At 62.5% G+C, this 15452-nt stretch overlaps 2 protein-coding genes across 2 annotated transcripts; one reads left to right on the forward strand and one right to left on the reverse strand.

Annotated features, from left to right (window-relative positions):
* The first annotated feature begins 691 nt into the window (after positions 1–691).
* On the forward strand, positions 692–5770 carry GAS2L2 (growth arrest specific 2 like 2). The gene is made up of 6 exons (XM_059865954.1): positions 692–1059; positions 1704–1942; positions 2459–2566; positions 3065–3161; positions 3520–3778; positions 3946–5770. Exons 1-6 carry the CDS (start codon positions 702–704, stop codon positions 5174–5176), a joined length of 2292 nt encoding a protein of 763 aa, XP_059721937.1. The 5' UTR covers positions 692–701; the 3' UTR covers positions 5177–5770.
* Positions 5771–6006: 236 nt separating this feature from the next.
* Positions 6007–12597, reverse strand: RASL10B (RAS like family 10 member B). Its single transcript, XM_059866150.1, has 3 exons — positions 12270–12597; positions 9736–9860; positions 6007–9029 (listed from the first exon to the last, which is right to left on the reverse strand). Exons 1-3 carry the CDS (start codon positions 12483–12485, stop codon positions 8759–8761), a joined length of 612 nt encoding a protein of 203 aa, XP_059722133.1. The 5' UTR covers positions 12486–12597; the 3' UTR covers positions 6007–8758.
* Between the last annotated feature and the right edge of the window lie 2855 nt (positions 12598–15452).

Here is a 15452-nt window from a genome sequence, read left to right on the forward strand (position 1 = left end):
CACATTCCCAGAGGTGCCCACTCATGTGCAGCTCTTTCCTTAAAGCCCCAACTCCTGGAGTCACTCCATCCCTGCAGGAGCTTGGCTTTTCCCAAAGACCTCGCTGCTGTGGGCAATGAGGGAAGGAGTTTGGAAAGGAGCACAGAGCAGAGGAAGCCCAAAGGTGGGTGTGAAAATAAACCCTCCTCACCCTGAGGTCACCCTGAAGATGCACCTTGTGGCCCTCAGGTCACCTCACCTGTGGTGGAGGTGGATGTAGGGGTTTTGGGAAAGGGGGAAAATCCCCCTTGTGTGGCTGGGAGCAACTTGGGTGCTGAGGAGCTGCTCTCCAACTCCTTCCTGCCCAGAGCCAGGGCCCTTGGGGGGAAAATCCACCCCTGGCATGGCTGGGGAGGAGCAGGGCTGTGAGAGAGGAGCAGGTGCTGAAGGGTTAACAGGGAGTGTTTGCAGCCAGTCCCTTGTCACCAAGGAGAAGCGATCAGCACTTGGGAAGGAAACAAAACACCCAGGAGGGTGATTTCCTCTCCCCAGCACCATCGCAGGGCTCTGCACACCACCAGGACACTGCCACCGCCCCGTGTGGCAAGGAGCAAGTGGCACCAGGTGAGTGTGGCTGCCGGGGAGGTGTGCTTGGGACAGGACAGGGACAGCCATGTCCCCACCATCCTTTTCCCTCGAACTCCTCCCAGTCTTATGGCAGAATGTGGGGCACCCCGGGCACGGGGGCGCGCAGCATCCGTCCCTACCAGTCCAGCGGGCAGTACCTGTACGCCATGAAGGAGGACCTGGCAGAGTGGCTGAAGGAGCTCTATGGCCTTGACATCGAGGTGGGCACCTTCCTGGAGGTGCTGGAGACAGGGGCTGTGCTGTGCTCCCACGCCAACCACGTCACCCAGGTGGCCGGGGAGTTCGCCCGCGCCTGCCCCGAGGTGGCCCAGCACCTCCACCTGCCCTCTGCCGGTGTCACCTGCAACCTCACAGCACAGCCCGGCACCTTCCAGGCCAGGGACAACGTCTCCAACTTCATCCAGTGGTGCAGGAAGGAGATGGATATCAAAGGTAGGATGCCAGGCTCCAGCTGTCCCATGTCTCTGTGCTCAAGTCCCCTCCAGCCGCTCCATGTTTTGCCAAGTGTCCCCCCCAAACCCAGCGCCACCCCGGCATGGGACAGCACTGTGTGCAGGCATCCCCGAGCTGGCATCCCTTGTACAAGGCCCTGCAGGCTTGGCAGCAGCTTTGCAGGGTGTTGGCACGTGGCTGGACTGCTTGCTTGGGTGTAAATATGCTCAGGAGGAATGGCAAAGGAAAGGGGGGATGGCACAGTGTGTCCCTGCCAGGCACTGCACGATCCCAGCCCTAAGGACAGCAGGAGAAGCCCTGGCTCTGAGCAAAGCATCTCTCACCCTGTCCTACCACCATGGATGCCCAGGGAGGGGAGTGGCACGGAGCAAGACATCCTCAGGGCTCTCAGACACTGAGTTTTGTGGCTTTGGGATGCCATGAAACAGCTGCAGATGGAAAGGAAAGGCTCTTCCTCTTTATCGCTTATCCCAACTCTTGTTGAACCCAGCCATATTCCTGGTGGGATGGCTCCAGTGAAGAGCACCCTTTTGGGTGGGTTTTGCCTCCATCTGTGCCCCCCATCTGCTCTGTCCCCATGCCCATGTGCCAGCCCCAGCTCAGCCCAGCCCTGCCCTGTGCAGACGTGCTGATGTTCGAGACAGAGGACCTGGTGCTGAGGAAGAACGAGAAGAACTTTGTGCTGTGCCTGCTGGAGCTGGCACGCCACGCCTCCCGCTTCGGAATGCGCGCCCCGACCCTGGTGCAGATGGAGGAGGAGATCGAGGAGGAGCTTCGGCAGGAGCTGGACCTGCCTCCCTCAGAGCCCGCCCTGCCCAGGGCCCCCAGGAGGGCACGGGACCTCCACAACCTCGACCAGATGGTACCGAGGGGCAGGGAGGCATGGGGGGGCATGGAGATGGATGGGGATGGGCATGGAGATGGATTGGATGGGTATGGAAATAGATGGAGATGGCATGGAGATGGATGGAAGCAAAGATGGGGATGGATGGGGATGGGCATGGGGATGGATGAGGATTGGATGGGCATGGAGATGGGTGGAGATGGGCATGGAGATGGATGGGAGGGGTATGGAGATGGATGGGGATGGGCATGGAGATGGGTAGGATGGGCATGGAAATGGATGGGGATGGGCATGGAGATGGATGGGATGGGTATGGAGATGGATGGGGAGGCGCATGGGCACGGAGATGGGCATGGAGATGGATAGAAGTGGGAATGGATTGGATGGGCATGGAGATGGATGGGAATGGCATGGAGATGGATGGGATGGGCATGGAGATGAATGGGGAGGGGCATGGAAGTGGATTGGATGGGCATGGCCATCCCAGGACCTTTCCCATCAGCCCTGGTGAGGACCCATCCCTGCCACCTGCAGGTGCAGCACCTGGTGAGCCGCTGTACCTGCCCTGTGCAGTTCCCCATGGTCAAGATCTCCGAAGGGAAATACCGAGTGGGGGACTCTGACACCCTCATCTTTGTCCGGGTGAGCCTGCTTCACCCCTGCCCTTGGGGGAAAAGAACCAGGAATTCCACTCTGCTGCCATGACCCCACTTCCACAATCCCCCAAAAGGGGCCCGTGTGGGAGTTTTTGATCATTATTCCCAAAGCAGGGGAGCTCAGCCCTGTGATAGATGTTGGCATGGATTTAACCATCCGTGTGTGTGGGACAAACCCTGACATCCCACAGAGCCACAGCCTGCTCACCCAGCAATGGGAGCACTGGGAGGCTCTGAATCCATCCCCAAGCCTGGCCAAAGAACTCAGCACACCACGAAGGACAGGGATTTTCCGAAAGGGTCCCTCACCCTCCTTGTGGTGATAAAACAAACCTGTCGGGATGGCCGCAGGAGCTGAGCCAGGGACTCAGCCGCCCTTTGGGACACCTGGTGGCACTTAGGGCCAGCCCACAGCTCTCGAAGCCCGGGCGAGCGTGCCACCCCCAGGCTGCCGATGTCCCCTGGCATGGACATTCCCGTGCAGATCCTGCGGGAGCACGTCATGGTGCGGGTCGGGGGCGGCTGGGACACGCTGGAGCATTACCTGGACAAGCACGACCCGTGTCGCTGCACCTCGCTCTGTGAGTCCCCGCGTCCCCAAACCCCGCGGCTGTCGGAGGGTGGTGGTGGTGGTGGGGTGGTCTGTGGCTGGTCTCGATGCTTCTCGGGGATGTTTTCACTAGCGGGAGGCTTTGGCACAGCCATACCTCCTTGTTTTGCCGGGGAATGTCGGGTTTTGGGGACTTTCTTTGGCTTTGGTGGCCACTAGAGGTCATGGAAGACTTTTGGATGGAGCCGGACCCCAAAAGCCGCTTTGCAGGGAGCGCGGCTTTCTGCCGGCACCCTCGGGGGGCTGGATGCTGAGCCACAGCTGGGTGGGCTTCACCGGGGGCGGGTGCAGGGGACAGGGGTGCTGAGCCCCCCTCGTTGTCCCCACAGCTCACAAACAAGCCTGGAAAGCCCGGAGCCCGCAGCAGCAAGTGCAGCACGAGGTGCAGCTGTGCCCGGCTGCCCGCAGCCCCCAGCCCGCGCTGCTGGTCAGCCGCTCCCAGAGCCCCCTGCCCCCCGTCACCTGGGGGGGCCGTGTCCCCCCTGGACCCCGGGCCCCTGCCACCCCCTCGCCAGAGGGCTCGGGTCGCCAGCCGGGTGCCAGCCCTCACCCGGAGCCGGCAGAGCCCCGGAGGGTCCCTTCGGGCAGGTAAGTGCTGCAGAGCTGCTTCGTGCCCCAAACTGCCTGGCTTCAGAGCAGGTTTTGACGCATCCTTGGAATTTTTTCCCCCCTCCCGTCTGGAGGGGCCCAGCAGCAGGCGGGACCCTGGGGGATGCAGCAGCTCCCTGGCCCCTCTCCGCTGTCTCTCCCTGCAGGATGCGGGAGCCACCCGCTGTCCCCTTGGGGAGGCAGCCGCCACCATCCCGCTCACCTGCTCGATCCAGCTCCCCTGGGCACGGGGCGAGGGGCCGGGCACCCACCCCCTCCCGGCTGAGCTTCCCGAACGGCGCGGGGGTCCCCAGGGCACCGCAAGGGACCAGCCCGGCGACATCCACCCCTGTGGCACCGGCACGGGGCAGGTCCGCAGCTCCCAGCCCACGGACGGCACCGGCACCTCCGAGGAGCACCCAGCAAGGAGGAAAATCATCTGTGCTGGCTGCCAGGCCACAGGAAACGGGGACACCCACCACAGCCACACCCCGAGCCCCCAGTCCCTTAAAAGTCCGTGCCCCCAGCCCCCTAAAGGTCTGCGCCCCCTCCTCGCACCGGGATGCTCCTGGAGACTCCCGGAGCCTGAAGAGCCCACGGGAAGGGAGGCAGGGAGCCCTTGGCCGGGGCCGACAGCCCTCACCCCGAAATTCCTGCAGCCAAACCCCGAAACCGGACAGCAGCGTTAAACCCCCCATCAAAGCCAGCCCGGCCGCCCCCCGGCCCCCCACCCCTCTGGGCCGTTCTGCAGGGGGGTGCAAGGTCTGCGCTGCTGGGGACGGTCCCCAGGGGACACGGCGGTGCCACCCAGCCCGGAGCCCAAGGGCTGGGGGCGCTGAGGGACCTCGGGCGCCAGAGGATGGAGCCGGGGGAGCCTGCGGCCCTGGCGATGGGGCCGAGGGGCTCCGGGGGTGCTGCGGGAACACGCAGCCCCCCAGCTACGCCCGGGTGCTGGAGGAGCTGTCCCGCGGGCCCCATCCCCTGCGCCCTGTGGGGATGTGGAGCCAGGTCCCCAAGACACCCGCAGAAGCTGCCCCGCAGCTCCCAGCGCCGGGGGAGGCAGAGCTGCCGGGGGTGGGGGGCCAGACCCCGCGGGCACCCCGGGCCAGCAGCGCCGCCAAGCCCCGGCGGTGCCTGAAGAAGCCCGAGCGGGTGCCCTCCATCTACAAGCTGAAGCTGAGGCCCAAGGTGCGTCCCCGGAGGGACCACAGGCCGGGCAAGCGCCCCTCGCGCATCCCCACCCCACTGGGGCATCGCCCCCACGCCCCCCGGGGTCAGCACCGACCCCCGGGGACCCCCCGAGCCCCCCAGAGCGGCAGCACCCGCCCCACGGCCACGCCATCCCTGGGGGACAGCGGCACCTGGCTGACCGAGGATGATGAGGAGTCGTGGGTCTGAGCCCACCCCGAGGCTCGGTGGGGACGGACGGATGGACGGACAGCCGGACGGACCCCTCCCTCCAAGGGTGGGAGCGATGCTGAAGCTGAAGGCGGAGCTGCAGCGCCCGAGGTTTCCCGGGCAGCACGATGGGATTGCTCCCACACAACCCAACCCCGGGGGCTCCACCTCACTTTCAGAGCCGCACCCCCTCCTTCCCAATGGATTGTTTCTGTACTGGTGATCCTGCTAAGCAGGCACATTTGTACTGGTTTGGGTGGAAAAATCCAGCCCCAAATTGAGAGAATGGGATGTTTTCTGCAGAAGGGTTTAGCCCCCCTGAAAAGGGGACACCCCATCCTTGACATCCATAAAAAACATCTCACACCTCAGTGCTCCCCATCTGCACCATGGGACCAGTGAGCCTCGTGTCTGACAGCTGCAGGAGCCTCCATGAGTGCTTGGGTCACTCAGCTGGGGGGGTCACAGGAGGGGACCCTTGCTGACCCCTGTGGTGGCTGTGGTCCCCTCTGGGGTGCCAGATGTCACCGAGGGTCACAGCAGGCACTGCTGCACCCCAAGCCCCCAGCCATGCTGTCTGTGCAATAGAGATGTGCCAAAGCTCCTCTATTTCCACATCTTCTCTGTGTGGGTGGGGAGGGAGGGAGGATAATCCTGATGTGGGCACAGCAAACGTCCCTCTGAGAACCCCACAAAGCCCAGGAGAGTCTCATTTTCCATGAGAGGATGAAGTCAGCCCCACTTCCCTGCAGAGGAGCTGCAAATGTGAGCGCTGGGACTCGGGGAATGCAAAACCTGCTGGCAAAAACACTCCTGAGGCTGGTACAGAACAAGGGGACAGACCTGATTTTTAATTCAATTTCAAAGAAGGAGGTGCAGGGCATCACAGGCGGTGTAGACACCTCGGGAATCTCCAACAAGGAGTCCAGGGGAGAAAGGGAAGCCAAGTCCAGGCAACTGGGATGCTCAGTGGGGCAGGAGGAGGAGGAGAGGGAGAGGGGAGCATCCTTGGTGGGGCCGAACCGAACCCAGGCATCACCTCCACGAGCACGGGGGCAGAGACCTGGCACTGCCCTGGGCACAGCAGTGGGGCCATGCCAGCCTGGGCCAGGCCCAGGCTGCTCTCAGCAGGACCAGGGTGGCGTTGGGTGAGTGGTAAATCTGTAGTAAGGTGTGAGTAGGGCCGTGGGGCGCTCGTGGTTGCTGCCGTGCTCCAATCCCTGTGCCTGGACACCTGGGATCTTCCTGCCTGGGGTTCTCTGCCTGCACCCAGGGTGCCACCACCACCACCTACCCCTTCCTGGGCTCTGGGCAGAGGAGCTCTTTGTAGCCCTCTCGTTTTCCCGGGAGCTGGGAAATGCTGACAAAGCAGTGAGAGTTGTTATTATTACTAATATAACTTCCTCTGTCTATAAATTACAATAGAATATAACAATTATATTTATAACCTTTTTTTTTCTTTTTTTTTTCTTCAAAATACTAAATAGATGCTATAAAAACCTGTAACTAATTGTGCTATAAACTGCAGGCTACAGGGTTATAACAAACAATGTATTGGCTTAGTTGTTGATATGTGTACGTGTGAGCACTTTATAAATGCTTTATTATTAGCATTTACCAAGGAATTTCCTTCTCAGACAATTTGGAGGGATAAAGCTCAAGCCAGAGATCCATAAGTGGACTTAAAAGTGTGTTTAATCCTGACAGGATGAGCTTGGACAGGGGAGCCAGGTTTGCCATGAAGGCAAGGGATGGTGACAAGTGCCACTGCCCTTCCTGGCTGAGATGGATCCCTCTCCCCCCACTGCCTTTCCTAATTTTTTCCCTTTTTTTTTTTTTTTTTTTAATTTTGGAGCAAGGGGTTTGATTCCCCAAGCAGGGAGGGAGGAGCAGGATGTACCCCCAGCCCTGGCACAGGGATGGGGCAGTGAGAGGCACTGGAGCTCAGCTGGAGCTGCCTTTAATGGGAAGCAATTCCAAGAGCACAGTGGAGCTGCCGGGCCATGGACACCTGGCTGTGGTGGCAGAGGGCTGGGTGTCCTGTTTTGCTGCCCAGGGCAGGGCTGAACCCCTCCAGCTCCTTGTGACAGCAGGAATCACAGAGATGGTTGTGCTGGAGGATGGAGCAGACACAGATCCTGCCTCAGCAGGTGAGGATGGTGTTTCCCTGTGTCTCACAGGGACCAGCCATGGAGAAACCACAACCCTCTTGGCCTCTTGCTCTCCCTTCACCACCCCATCATCATTTCCTAGCAGGGGCTGCCCTCTGCCAACCCACCCTGCAGGGCAGGATGCAGGCGAGCTGCAGCCCTGGCGCAAACACAAACCAGAAGATTAAAAAATAATAATTAAAGAAAAAACCAACATGGGGGGCTCACTTTCCTATTAGGGATATGCAGAGAGAAAAAAAAACAACCAAGAATGCAGCTGGAAGTGCTGCTCCAGCTCCTTGTTGCTGCCAAGGCAACATCCCTGTGGGAAAACCCGGCGGGTGGGACCTGGTGGCACTGCCAGGGGCACAGGGGGCACGGGGGACACAGGGGTACAGGGGGGCTGCCCACCTGCCCGGGACACCCCGGGGCTGGGGTGAAGCCATGCAAGGCTGGTCACCTGCTGAGCCCAGGACGAGAGGTAGCAGAGGGGTGACCTGCCCAGCAAGGAGTGCTCCCAGATTATTTGGTGCTCACAGGCTGGGCAGAGGAGAAGCCTTCCTGGGCTGGGGCTGTGCCAGGGTAGAGGGGAGCTCAGAGCCCTGGGAGGGCAGAACCCAGCCTCTGGGGATGTCAGGAGCAGGATTGGGATTTATTTTTTTTTTCCCCTTTCTTGCTTTCATCCAGAAATTCCACCTGGAAATCTGACCTGACCAAGCCAAGAGACAGCCCATGTAACCTGGCTGCTCTGCCCTCCACAGGGAGAGACCCCAGCTCCACAAGGGGAAACGCAGAACTCCTGTTTCCCTGTGTCCCAGAGACAGAACCAGCCCCAGAACAGCGGGATACAGGTGCTGGATAATTCCCTTCCAGGAGCAGGTGATGGCAGGCAGGCAGCACCAGGCATTGCCCCTGTGCTGCCAGGGCAGGAACTGGCAAGGATGAAGTGACAGCCAAAAATTTGGGCACCTCCTCCACCCTCCAGTGACCCTGGGAGGGCTTTGGCCTCAAGCTCTGGAGGCTTGCAGAGAGCTCAGGGCCATCCCTCACCCCTCACTATCCCCCTGCACACCCTGCCCAAGGTGCCCCGTCCCCAAATGTCACCTCAGCAAGCCCGGAGGTGCCCCCAGCACAGCTCCCACCGCCCGGGGAGCAGAACCATCCCCGAGTTTGAGCAGCCCCGGGCTCCCTGGGCAGGGAGGGCTCATGTGGTGGTGCAGCAGAACCATCCCCGGGTTTGGGGGGTCCCGGGGCGGGGGGCTCACATGATGGTGCAGCAGAACCATCCCCGGGTTTGGGGGGTCCCGGGGCGGGGGGCTCACATGATGGTGCAGCAGAACCATCCCCGGGTTTGGGGGGTCCCGGGGCGGGGGGCTCACATGATGGTGCAGCAGAACCATCCCCGGGTTTGGGGGGTCCCGGGGCGGGGGGCTCACATGATGGTGCAGCGGTTCCTGCGCAGCGCGCCCTGGAAGCGGATGGTGGTGTGGACGTGCTTGCAGCGGGCACAGCCCACGCTCTTGAGGAGCTCGCTGAAGAGCAGCAGGATGTGCCAGTTGTACTTGGCCGAGCACTCGATGTAGCCGCACTTCCACGTCTTTTTCACCAGGTTGGAGACGTTCCAGCGCGGGATGACCCGGCCCCGCTGCAGGTCCCGCTTGTTGCCCACGATGATGATGGGCGTCTCCGAGGTGCCGATGACCCTGGGGAGGGAGGGCGGTGAGGGACGATGGCAGGGGAGGGAGCACTGAGGGACAGCCCACAGAGCTCAACCCATCCCAAACGGGCTCTTGGCTGTGGCTTGCCTTGTCCCTTTGTCCCTCTCCGTGTCCAGCCACCCCCCGTGCCACCTGCAGCTGCTCGCTCAGGGCTCACCCGCAGGGGACACCGGCCTGGCACATGAATGCACAGACCAACAGCCAGAATCAAAGCCAGCTCCCAGTCAGGCTCCTCAAAGCTCTGCCAACCTTAACCCTGTTTTTTCTCTCTTGGAGCAAGAGTGAGAGGTGTGGATGTGAAGTGAAGGGTGGTGGATGTGCTGCTGGTGTGGAATCCTATAGAGGGCAGCTAATCCTGTTCTCCTGGGAATTCTGTCAGGAATGAGGCAGGAATTGTGACCCTTTGCTCGGAGCCTTTGCTGGGTGTTTTGCAGCTCATTTTCGGGGCTGGCAGCAGAGAATCCTCCAGCCCTCCCTGATTCCATGGAGCAGGACAGGGAGCAGAGAATCCTGGGTTCAGAGGAGCCTGCCTGGGCTCCTGCTCCTCTCTTGGTTTCTGGGCTCTCATCCCTGCCAAGGGGCTTTGTGCCAGTCTGATTTCTCCTCTGTGATGCCAAGATGTTCCCCCTTGGTGCAGAACTCCCTTGCCAGGAGCCAGAGGGCTCTGCCACCATCCCAAAGCCATCCCTACCTTGTTTCCAGGATCTGCTGGCGGATGGTTTTGATGTACTCGAAGCTGTCAAAGCAACAGATGTCATAGACCAGGATGTAGGCATGGACACTCCGGAGCCCCCTGCAACACACGTCTGCCCACTCCTGCAAGGTGCACAGAGGGATCAATCCTGGCTCTGTGCCTCAGGGATGCCCTGCCCTGCCCTGTTCTGGGGGTGGGCACCCCAAGGATGCTGCTGTGGCAGCAGGGGGGCTGCACATTGCCCAGCCCTGACACCCAACACCCATCTCTGCTCTGCCCTGGCCCATCTGTGTGTGCTCCCACTGCTCTGCAGCCATCCCCCCCTCTCCAGTGATCCCTTGTCCCCCCTGTCAGTCCAGGGGAGAGGTGACAGGATTTGTCAGCCCCAGTTCCACTCCTGAGGGAGGATTGCAGCCTAGTTACAGCCCAGAGCTGAGCTGGGAGTGGGGCTGAATGCAGCCCCCTGCTCTGGATGGCTTCATCCTCCAGAGCTGCTAATTAACTGTGCTAATTAGGAAGCACCCTGGTTTTTGGGGCAGGCAGGTGAGGAGGATGCTGAGCCCCGTCTGAGGTCTGAGGGTGATGCACCAGCAGCTCTGTGGGTCAGAGGGGGAAGGTGACAGCAGGTCTGTCTGGAGGGGACATGGGGACAGAAGGGGAGCAGAGGCTGCTCAGGAACTGAGTGAGAGCAAGATGTGGATCCGGGGCAGAGGCAGGCAGGAGTGGCCTCTCTACAGCCAAAATCTGGAGCTGGGAGAAATTAATGCTGTTAGGAAACCCTTGGGTTTCTGGGAATAACAGGCTTTTTGGTTTTTTTTTTTCATGCTATGAGTGAAATTCTGCCTCCCTTCAGGCACTTTCCCATCCCAGCAGTGGGACTGGGAATGGCAGCCCCTGCAGGCAACTCTGCAAAACCCTCCTGGGTGCCTCTGGAAAGGAGAAAGACTCTCCAGGGAGGAAAGGCATCACTTCTCCCTGAGCAAAGCCCTTCAGAGCCATGAATCAGCCCTTCCCAAGTTGGTATCTGAATGAGGTGGGGAAGGGGAGTTTTGGGATGTGGGCTGATCTCTGTCACAGAGGGCAGCAGGGGAAGGAGCTGGCAGGGGACAGAGGGACACAGCCCCTCCCTGTCCCCCGAGGGGAGATGCTGGGGAGATCCTCGGGCTCAGAGATGCAGGAGGATGGAGCAGCAGCCTCTGAGTTCCTCTGAGCCCTGATACACCTGGGAGACAAGGAACTGCAGCTATTTCACCGTGCTGGGGGCAGCTTGCTCTGGCCCTGCCATGTCAGGGTGGTTTTCCTCAGCAGTGCAGGTTTCCTGGGATGCTTGAGCTGGAGATGTGTTGCACTGCAGGAGCAGGATGTCAGAGAGCCATTGCTCCTGCTCCCCTTCCAGGACAGCACTGCAGGGATGCTGCTCCTGGCACGGAGCTGAGTCCATGATGTTTCCCAGCAGACAGAGCTGTATCCCTCACCATGGCCCTCTCCTTTCCCCTCGGAGCAATCCCTCTGATCACCCTCTCTTCCCTGGAAACCTCCATCTGCTCCCACTGGCAGCCTCCTCTGGGGTGCAGCAAGGCAGGGAGTTAATGGAGTGTGTGAGCATCGGCTGCCGTGTCAATAAATTACCCTTTGCTATTTCGGGCTGCTTCTCACACTGACCTTTCCTTCCCTGCACTCACCCATTAATTTTTAAACCTTCTCCTCACCCCTGGAGTGCTCATTTCACCTCCTGTCTGATGGTACAGGGACTCCTGGAGCACTACATGGTCCCTGTGACCCTGTCTCTGCTGGGGACGGGGACACTGTAACCAATTGAGGTGGCCCCACTGGTGGCACTGCCCTCCAGCGTGGCTGCAGCCACAGCTGGGAACCTGCAGCTCCTTTCCCCTCAGTGGTGACACAACCTGTGCCCCTGGGACTGGGGCTATGGCATGAACTTAACATCCTCTTTTCCCCCACTAACCCCACCCAGAAGTTGTTGGCGCTGGTGGCAATGCTTCCCAACCCCACGCTGCCTTTGGGGGGGTTTGGAAACACCTGAGGGGGTAGAGGAGGAGCTGCTGGGTTCAGAGCTCCAGGAACAAGCCCAGGCAATGCTGGAGGGGGTGATGGCCACTCCCAGGAGGGGACAAGCTCTGCCTGCCTTGGGCAGTGGGTGCATCAGGGCTGTGCTGTCCAGGAACCCCTGGGTTTCACCCCAATGTTCTGCTGCTGGCTCTGACAGCCGTGGGACTGGATCCCAGTGCTCCAGGACCCCAGGTGGATGTGGCTGTGGGCAATGCCAGAGCCACACTCCTTGAAGTGGGATGCCACCTCTTGTGTTTGCTGTCACCAGACTTTAGAACACACTTTATCCTGGACCTGCTCAGCAGGATCCATGAGGACACAATCCCCCATGACACGGAGAGAGAAACATCCCCCAAAAAGGCAGAGCTGGAACCCCACAGATTTTAACAGCAAAACCCCACCACAGGGGGGGTCACCACAGACTCCCCCAGAGGTGGAGGCCCCCTCGGGTGCCCCCCTACCTGCAGGGTGTTGACAGGGAAGGCGGTGATGGGGGGAAAGTCCATGATCTGCAGGTCGTGCACGTGGCCGTTCATGACCACGGCGGGCAGGTAGACGCGGCGGGCCGTGGTGGGCACGCAGACCTCGCTGAACTCGTTGTACAGGAACTGCCGGACTATGGCGCTCTTGCCCACGCCCTGGGCTCCCAGCACGGCGATCTTGAAGGTTGCCACCATCCCGCCGCGCTCCGGCCGCTGCCCTGGTGCTGCCCCCGCGGTGCCGAGGCTGCATATTCCCGAGCAGGGGGCCTCAGCCCCATTCAGGATGCATTTCCCCTCCGGGGCTCCCCGTCACTGCAAGGCCAAGGAGAAGCTGGTCAGGTCTGAGAGAGCTCTCGGCTGGTGCTTCAGGGGGTGTTTTTCCAGCAGGAGCTGACAACGCACCCAGGGGTCTTGGCACTGCAGGACCTCAGGGTCACCCCTGAACCTCCCGCCCCAGCAGCCAAGGAGAGGCAGGATTGGAGTGAACTTTAATTCCAGGAAGGTTCTCACAGGCACATTCAGCCCTTTCAGTACCAGAACAAGGAAAGGCTCTGTCTGCGGCTCAGGGTTTGCTCAGCCCGCCAGCAGCAGGGTCCCAGGCTGTGCTGGGCACTCAACCCACGGCCCCTGTCACCAGCGGCTCCATCCCGCTGCTGTCCCAAGGCGGGGAATCCATCTTCCCTGGGCTTGGACAGCCGGAATTGCCTTTTGCCGGGCGGGGGGAGATCGCTGTGAGCCTGCGAGAGACAGCTTGAGCGTTTCCTTTCAGCCTTTGAGCGGCTGGGCAATTAACTTGATGGGTTCTCATTTGCAAGCCAGCTGACAGGGTGAGCCCAGAGCCACGGCCGTGCTGAGGCCGGAGGGGCCCGGGGCAGGGCCCGCGCGTGGGGGGACACGGGGGGATAACCCACACACAGGGATGTGGGAGCAGAGCCTGAGGAGCCCAAACACCCGCTGGCACCGGGCTCCCGGCCCGGAGCTGTGATGGGGACGGCACGGGTGAGGAATGGGTCCCACTTTCACTCGCTCTCTTCCCCAGGAAACAGCTTGTGCTTTATCCCAAAGTGTGGATGCTTTGACCAATTTCCGATGGTCTGGCCCATTTTCCCTGCACCATCCCCGAAGTGCAGGGCAGCAGCGGAAAGAGTCAGGTTCAAACACCCTGTTGTGCCTGTTTGATGGAGATTATTTACCCCAGGGGGAGCCTGGGCACAGCGGTTCTCACTGCCGGCTGCTGGAGTGGCCAAGCTTCCCGGGATCCCTTCCCTGGGCCATGGCTCACACCACCCTCACCCCCCTCACGCCAGCGCCGGGGACCCTGTCCCCCCGTGCTGCTGGCACTGTCCCCCGGGGTGCTGGCTGTCCCCACCCCCGCAGCGGGAATGTTTCTGTGCCAGATGCAGGGAAACGGGGGGTGCAGGACCCCCAGGCCCGACCCTGCCAGGGCCTTTCTCCGCCAGCAGGCAGCACTGTCACTGCAGGTCCCGGGGGGCCACCCTGCTGGAGGAACAGCCCTGTCCCCACAACCCCTTCCTCCTCACAGCAGCGTCCCCAGCTCCTCTGCGGGGCCGGAGCGTGATGGAGCGACACAACTGGGAACCCCGTGCCCGCAGGGCTCGCTGGAACCGGGGCACGGGCTGAGCCCCGCTCTGCCTCCGCCAGAACCTCATGGCCCTCTGTGCTGGCCCGCGGGGACACTGCACCCCAAAAACATCAGAGCCCGACCTGGTGGTCCCCGGCACGACAAGCAGCTACTGTGGGAAACTGAGGCACAGCGGGGGGACCCTTCGGGGCACCCCTCGGTGGGGTGGTGGGGCAGGGACCAGCCGCGGGTCCTCGGGCGCTCAGCACCCGGCTCAGGCCGGGCTCCGCGGGCTGCAGGGCCGGGCGGGGGCTCGCAGGGGGTTCCGGGAAAGGCAGCCCCGGCCCCCGCTGCGACCTTGGCCACGCTGCCACGCCTGGGGCACTGGAAGGAGCAACCCCTGAGCCCCGTAGGGCCGGGGCGGGGGCAGCATCCCTCACCCCACATGCCGCCCCCCACATCCCGCACCCCCCGTTCTCTGCACCCCCCGCATCCAGACCCTCCCGGGGATGCTCCGGCCGCGTTGGGCAGCGCAGCATCCCCGGCCCGAGGGGTCGCTGGGGATCGGGGGATGCCGAGGGGAGACGACACCCGCACCCGCCGAGCCGGCGGGCGAAGGGGAGTGGAGAGCACCGGCGCTCAACTTTCCCCCTTGTCCCCTCATGCCAGCCACCCCCAGCCCTGCCCAGCGGTAACTTTGCCCCCCCGTCCTGCCCTTCCCGGCGGATCCCCGTACCTGGCAGCGGCGGCCCGGGCCGGCGGCGCCCCGGCGGGCGGCGGAGCCATGCGGCGAGCCCGGCGCGGGGCGGGCGGCCCCGCTGCAGAGCCCCGGCCCGGCCCGGCCCCCGCCCGGCGCGGCCACACCGGGGGGCGGCGGCGGGGAGCGAGGAGCCCGGCCGGGGCACGGCGGGGGGGCCGGCGGTGTCCGGGCAGGGATGGAGGCGGCAGCGCCCGGTGGGATGGCGGGGATGCCCAGGCGGGAGGCGGGCAGCGCCCGGGGAGGGATGGAGGGAGGGAGGGAGGCAGAGCTCAGGCAGGGATGCGGGCAGCGCCCGGGGAGGGAAGGAGGCTCTGCCCAGGCAGGGATGCAGAGGATGCCCGGGAAGGAGGCAGCCCCCGGGAAAGGAGGCAGGGAATGCACAGGGCGAGCCGCAGGAATCCAGCAGAGACACCGGCTTCTCCCGGGGCTCTGAGGAGGCGCCGATGGGAAAAGACCCTCCCATGTCCCCCCTGCAGTGTGCTGGGTGCAGCGGCGTCACCCCTTCCCTCCCCGGCGCCCAGCGGCATCTGGGCTCTCATGCCCACCCCGGACGAGTCCCACGGGCCGGACTCCCTCGGGGGAGGTGGGCAGGAGCCCTCCCAGGGACTCTTTCCCTCCTCCGACACCGCTGCTCCCTGTGCTCTGGGGCACACCGCTTCACCTCCCGCCGTGCCGGCCCCCGGCCCGCGGGAGGGGCTGGGGGCTTCTCAGTACCCGTGGATCCCTGAGCCCAGGCTGGTGGCAGGCCCCACCAAACGAGGGACATCTCTGTTGCAGTGTCTGCATTTTTGGGTCACCCCGCACGGAGCGTTTACCTGCG

The sequence above is a fragment of the Haemorhous mexicanus genome, chromosome 22 (genome assembly GCF_027477595.1).
Source record: "Haemorhous mexicanus isolate bHaeMex1 chromosome 22, bHaeMex1.pri, whole genome shotgun sequence".
NCBI classification, from domain to species: domain Eukaryota; kingdom Metazoa; phylum Chordata; class Aves; order Passeriformes; family Fringillidae; genus Haemorhous; species Haemorhous mexicanus.

Coding starts and splice junctions, on each gene's coding strand:
- GAS2L2 (XM_059865954.1), top strand. CDS start 702: ATGTGGGGCACCCCGGGCACGGGGGCGCGCAGCATCCGTCCCTACCAG. Junction 1,943..2,458: donor TCCACAACCTCGACCAGATG/GTACCGAGGGGC, acceptor TGCCACCTGCAG/GTGCAGCACCTGGTGAGCCG. Junction 2,567..3,064: donor ACACCCTCATCTTTGTCCGG/GTGAGCCTGCTT, acceptor ATTCCCGTGCAG/ATCCTGCGGGAGCACGTCAT.
- RASL10B (XM_059866150.1), bottom strand. CDS start 12,485: ATGGTGGCAACCTTCAAGATCGCCGTGCTGGGAGCCCAGGGCGTGGGC. Junction 9,861..12,269: donor TCCCTGTCAACACCCTGCAG/GTAGGGGGGCAC, acceptor TGCACCTTGCAG/GAGTGGGCAGACGTGTGTTG. Junction 9,030..9,735: donor CAGCAGATCCTGGAAACAAG/GTAGGGATGGCT, acceptor CTCCCTCCCCAG/GGTCATCGGCACCTCGGAGA.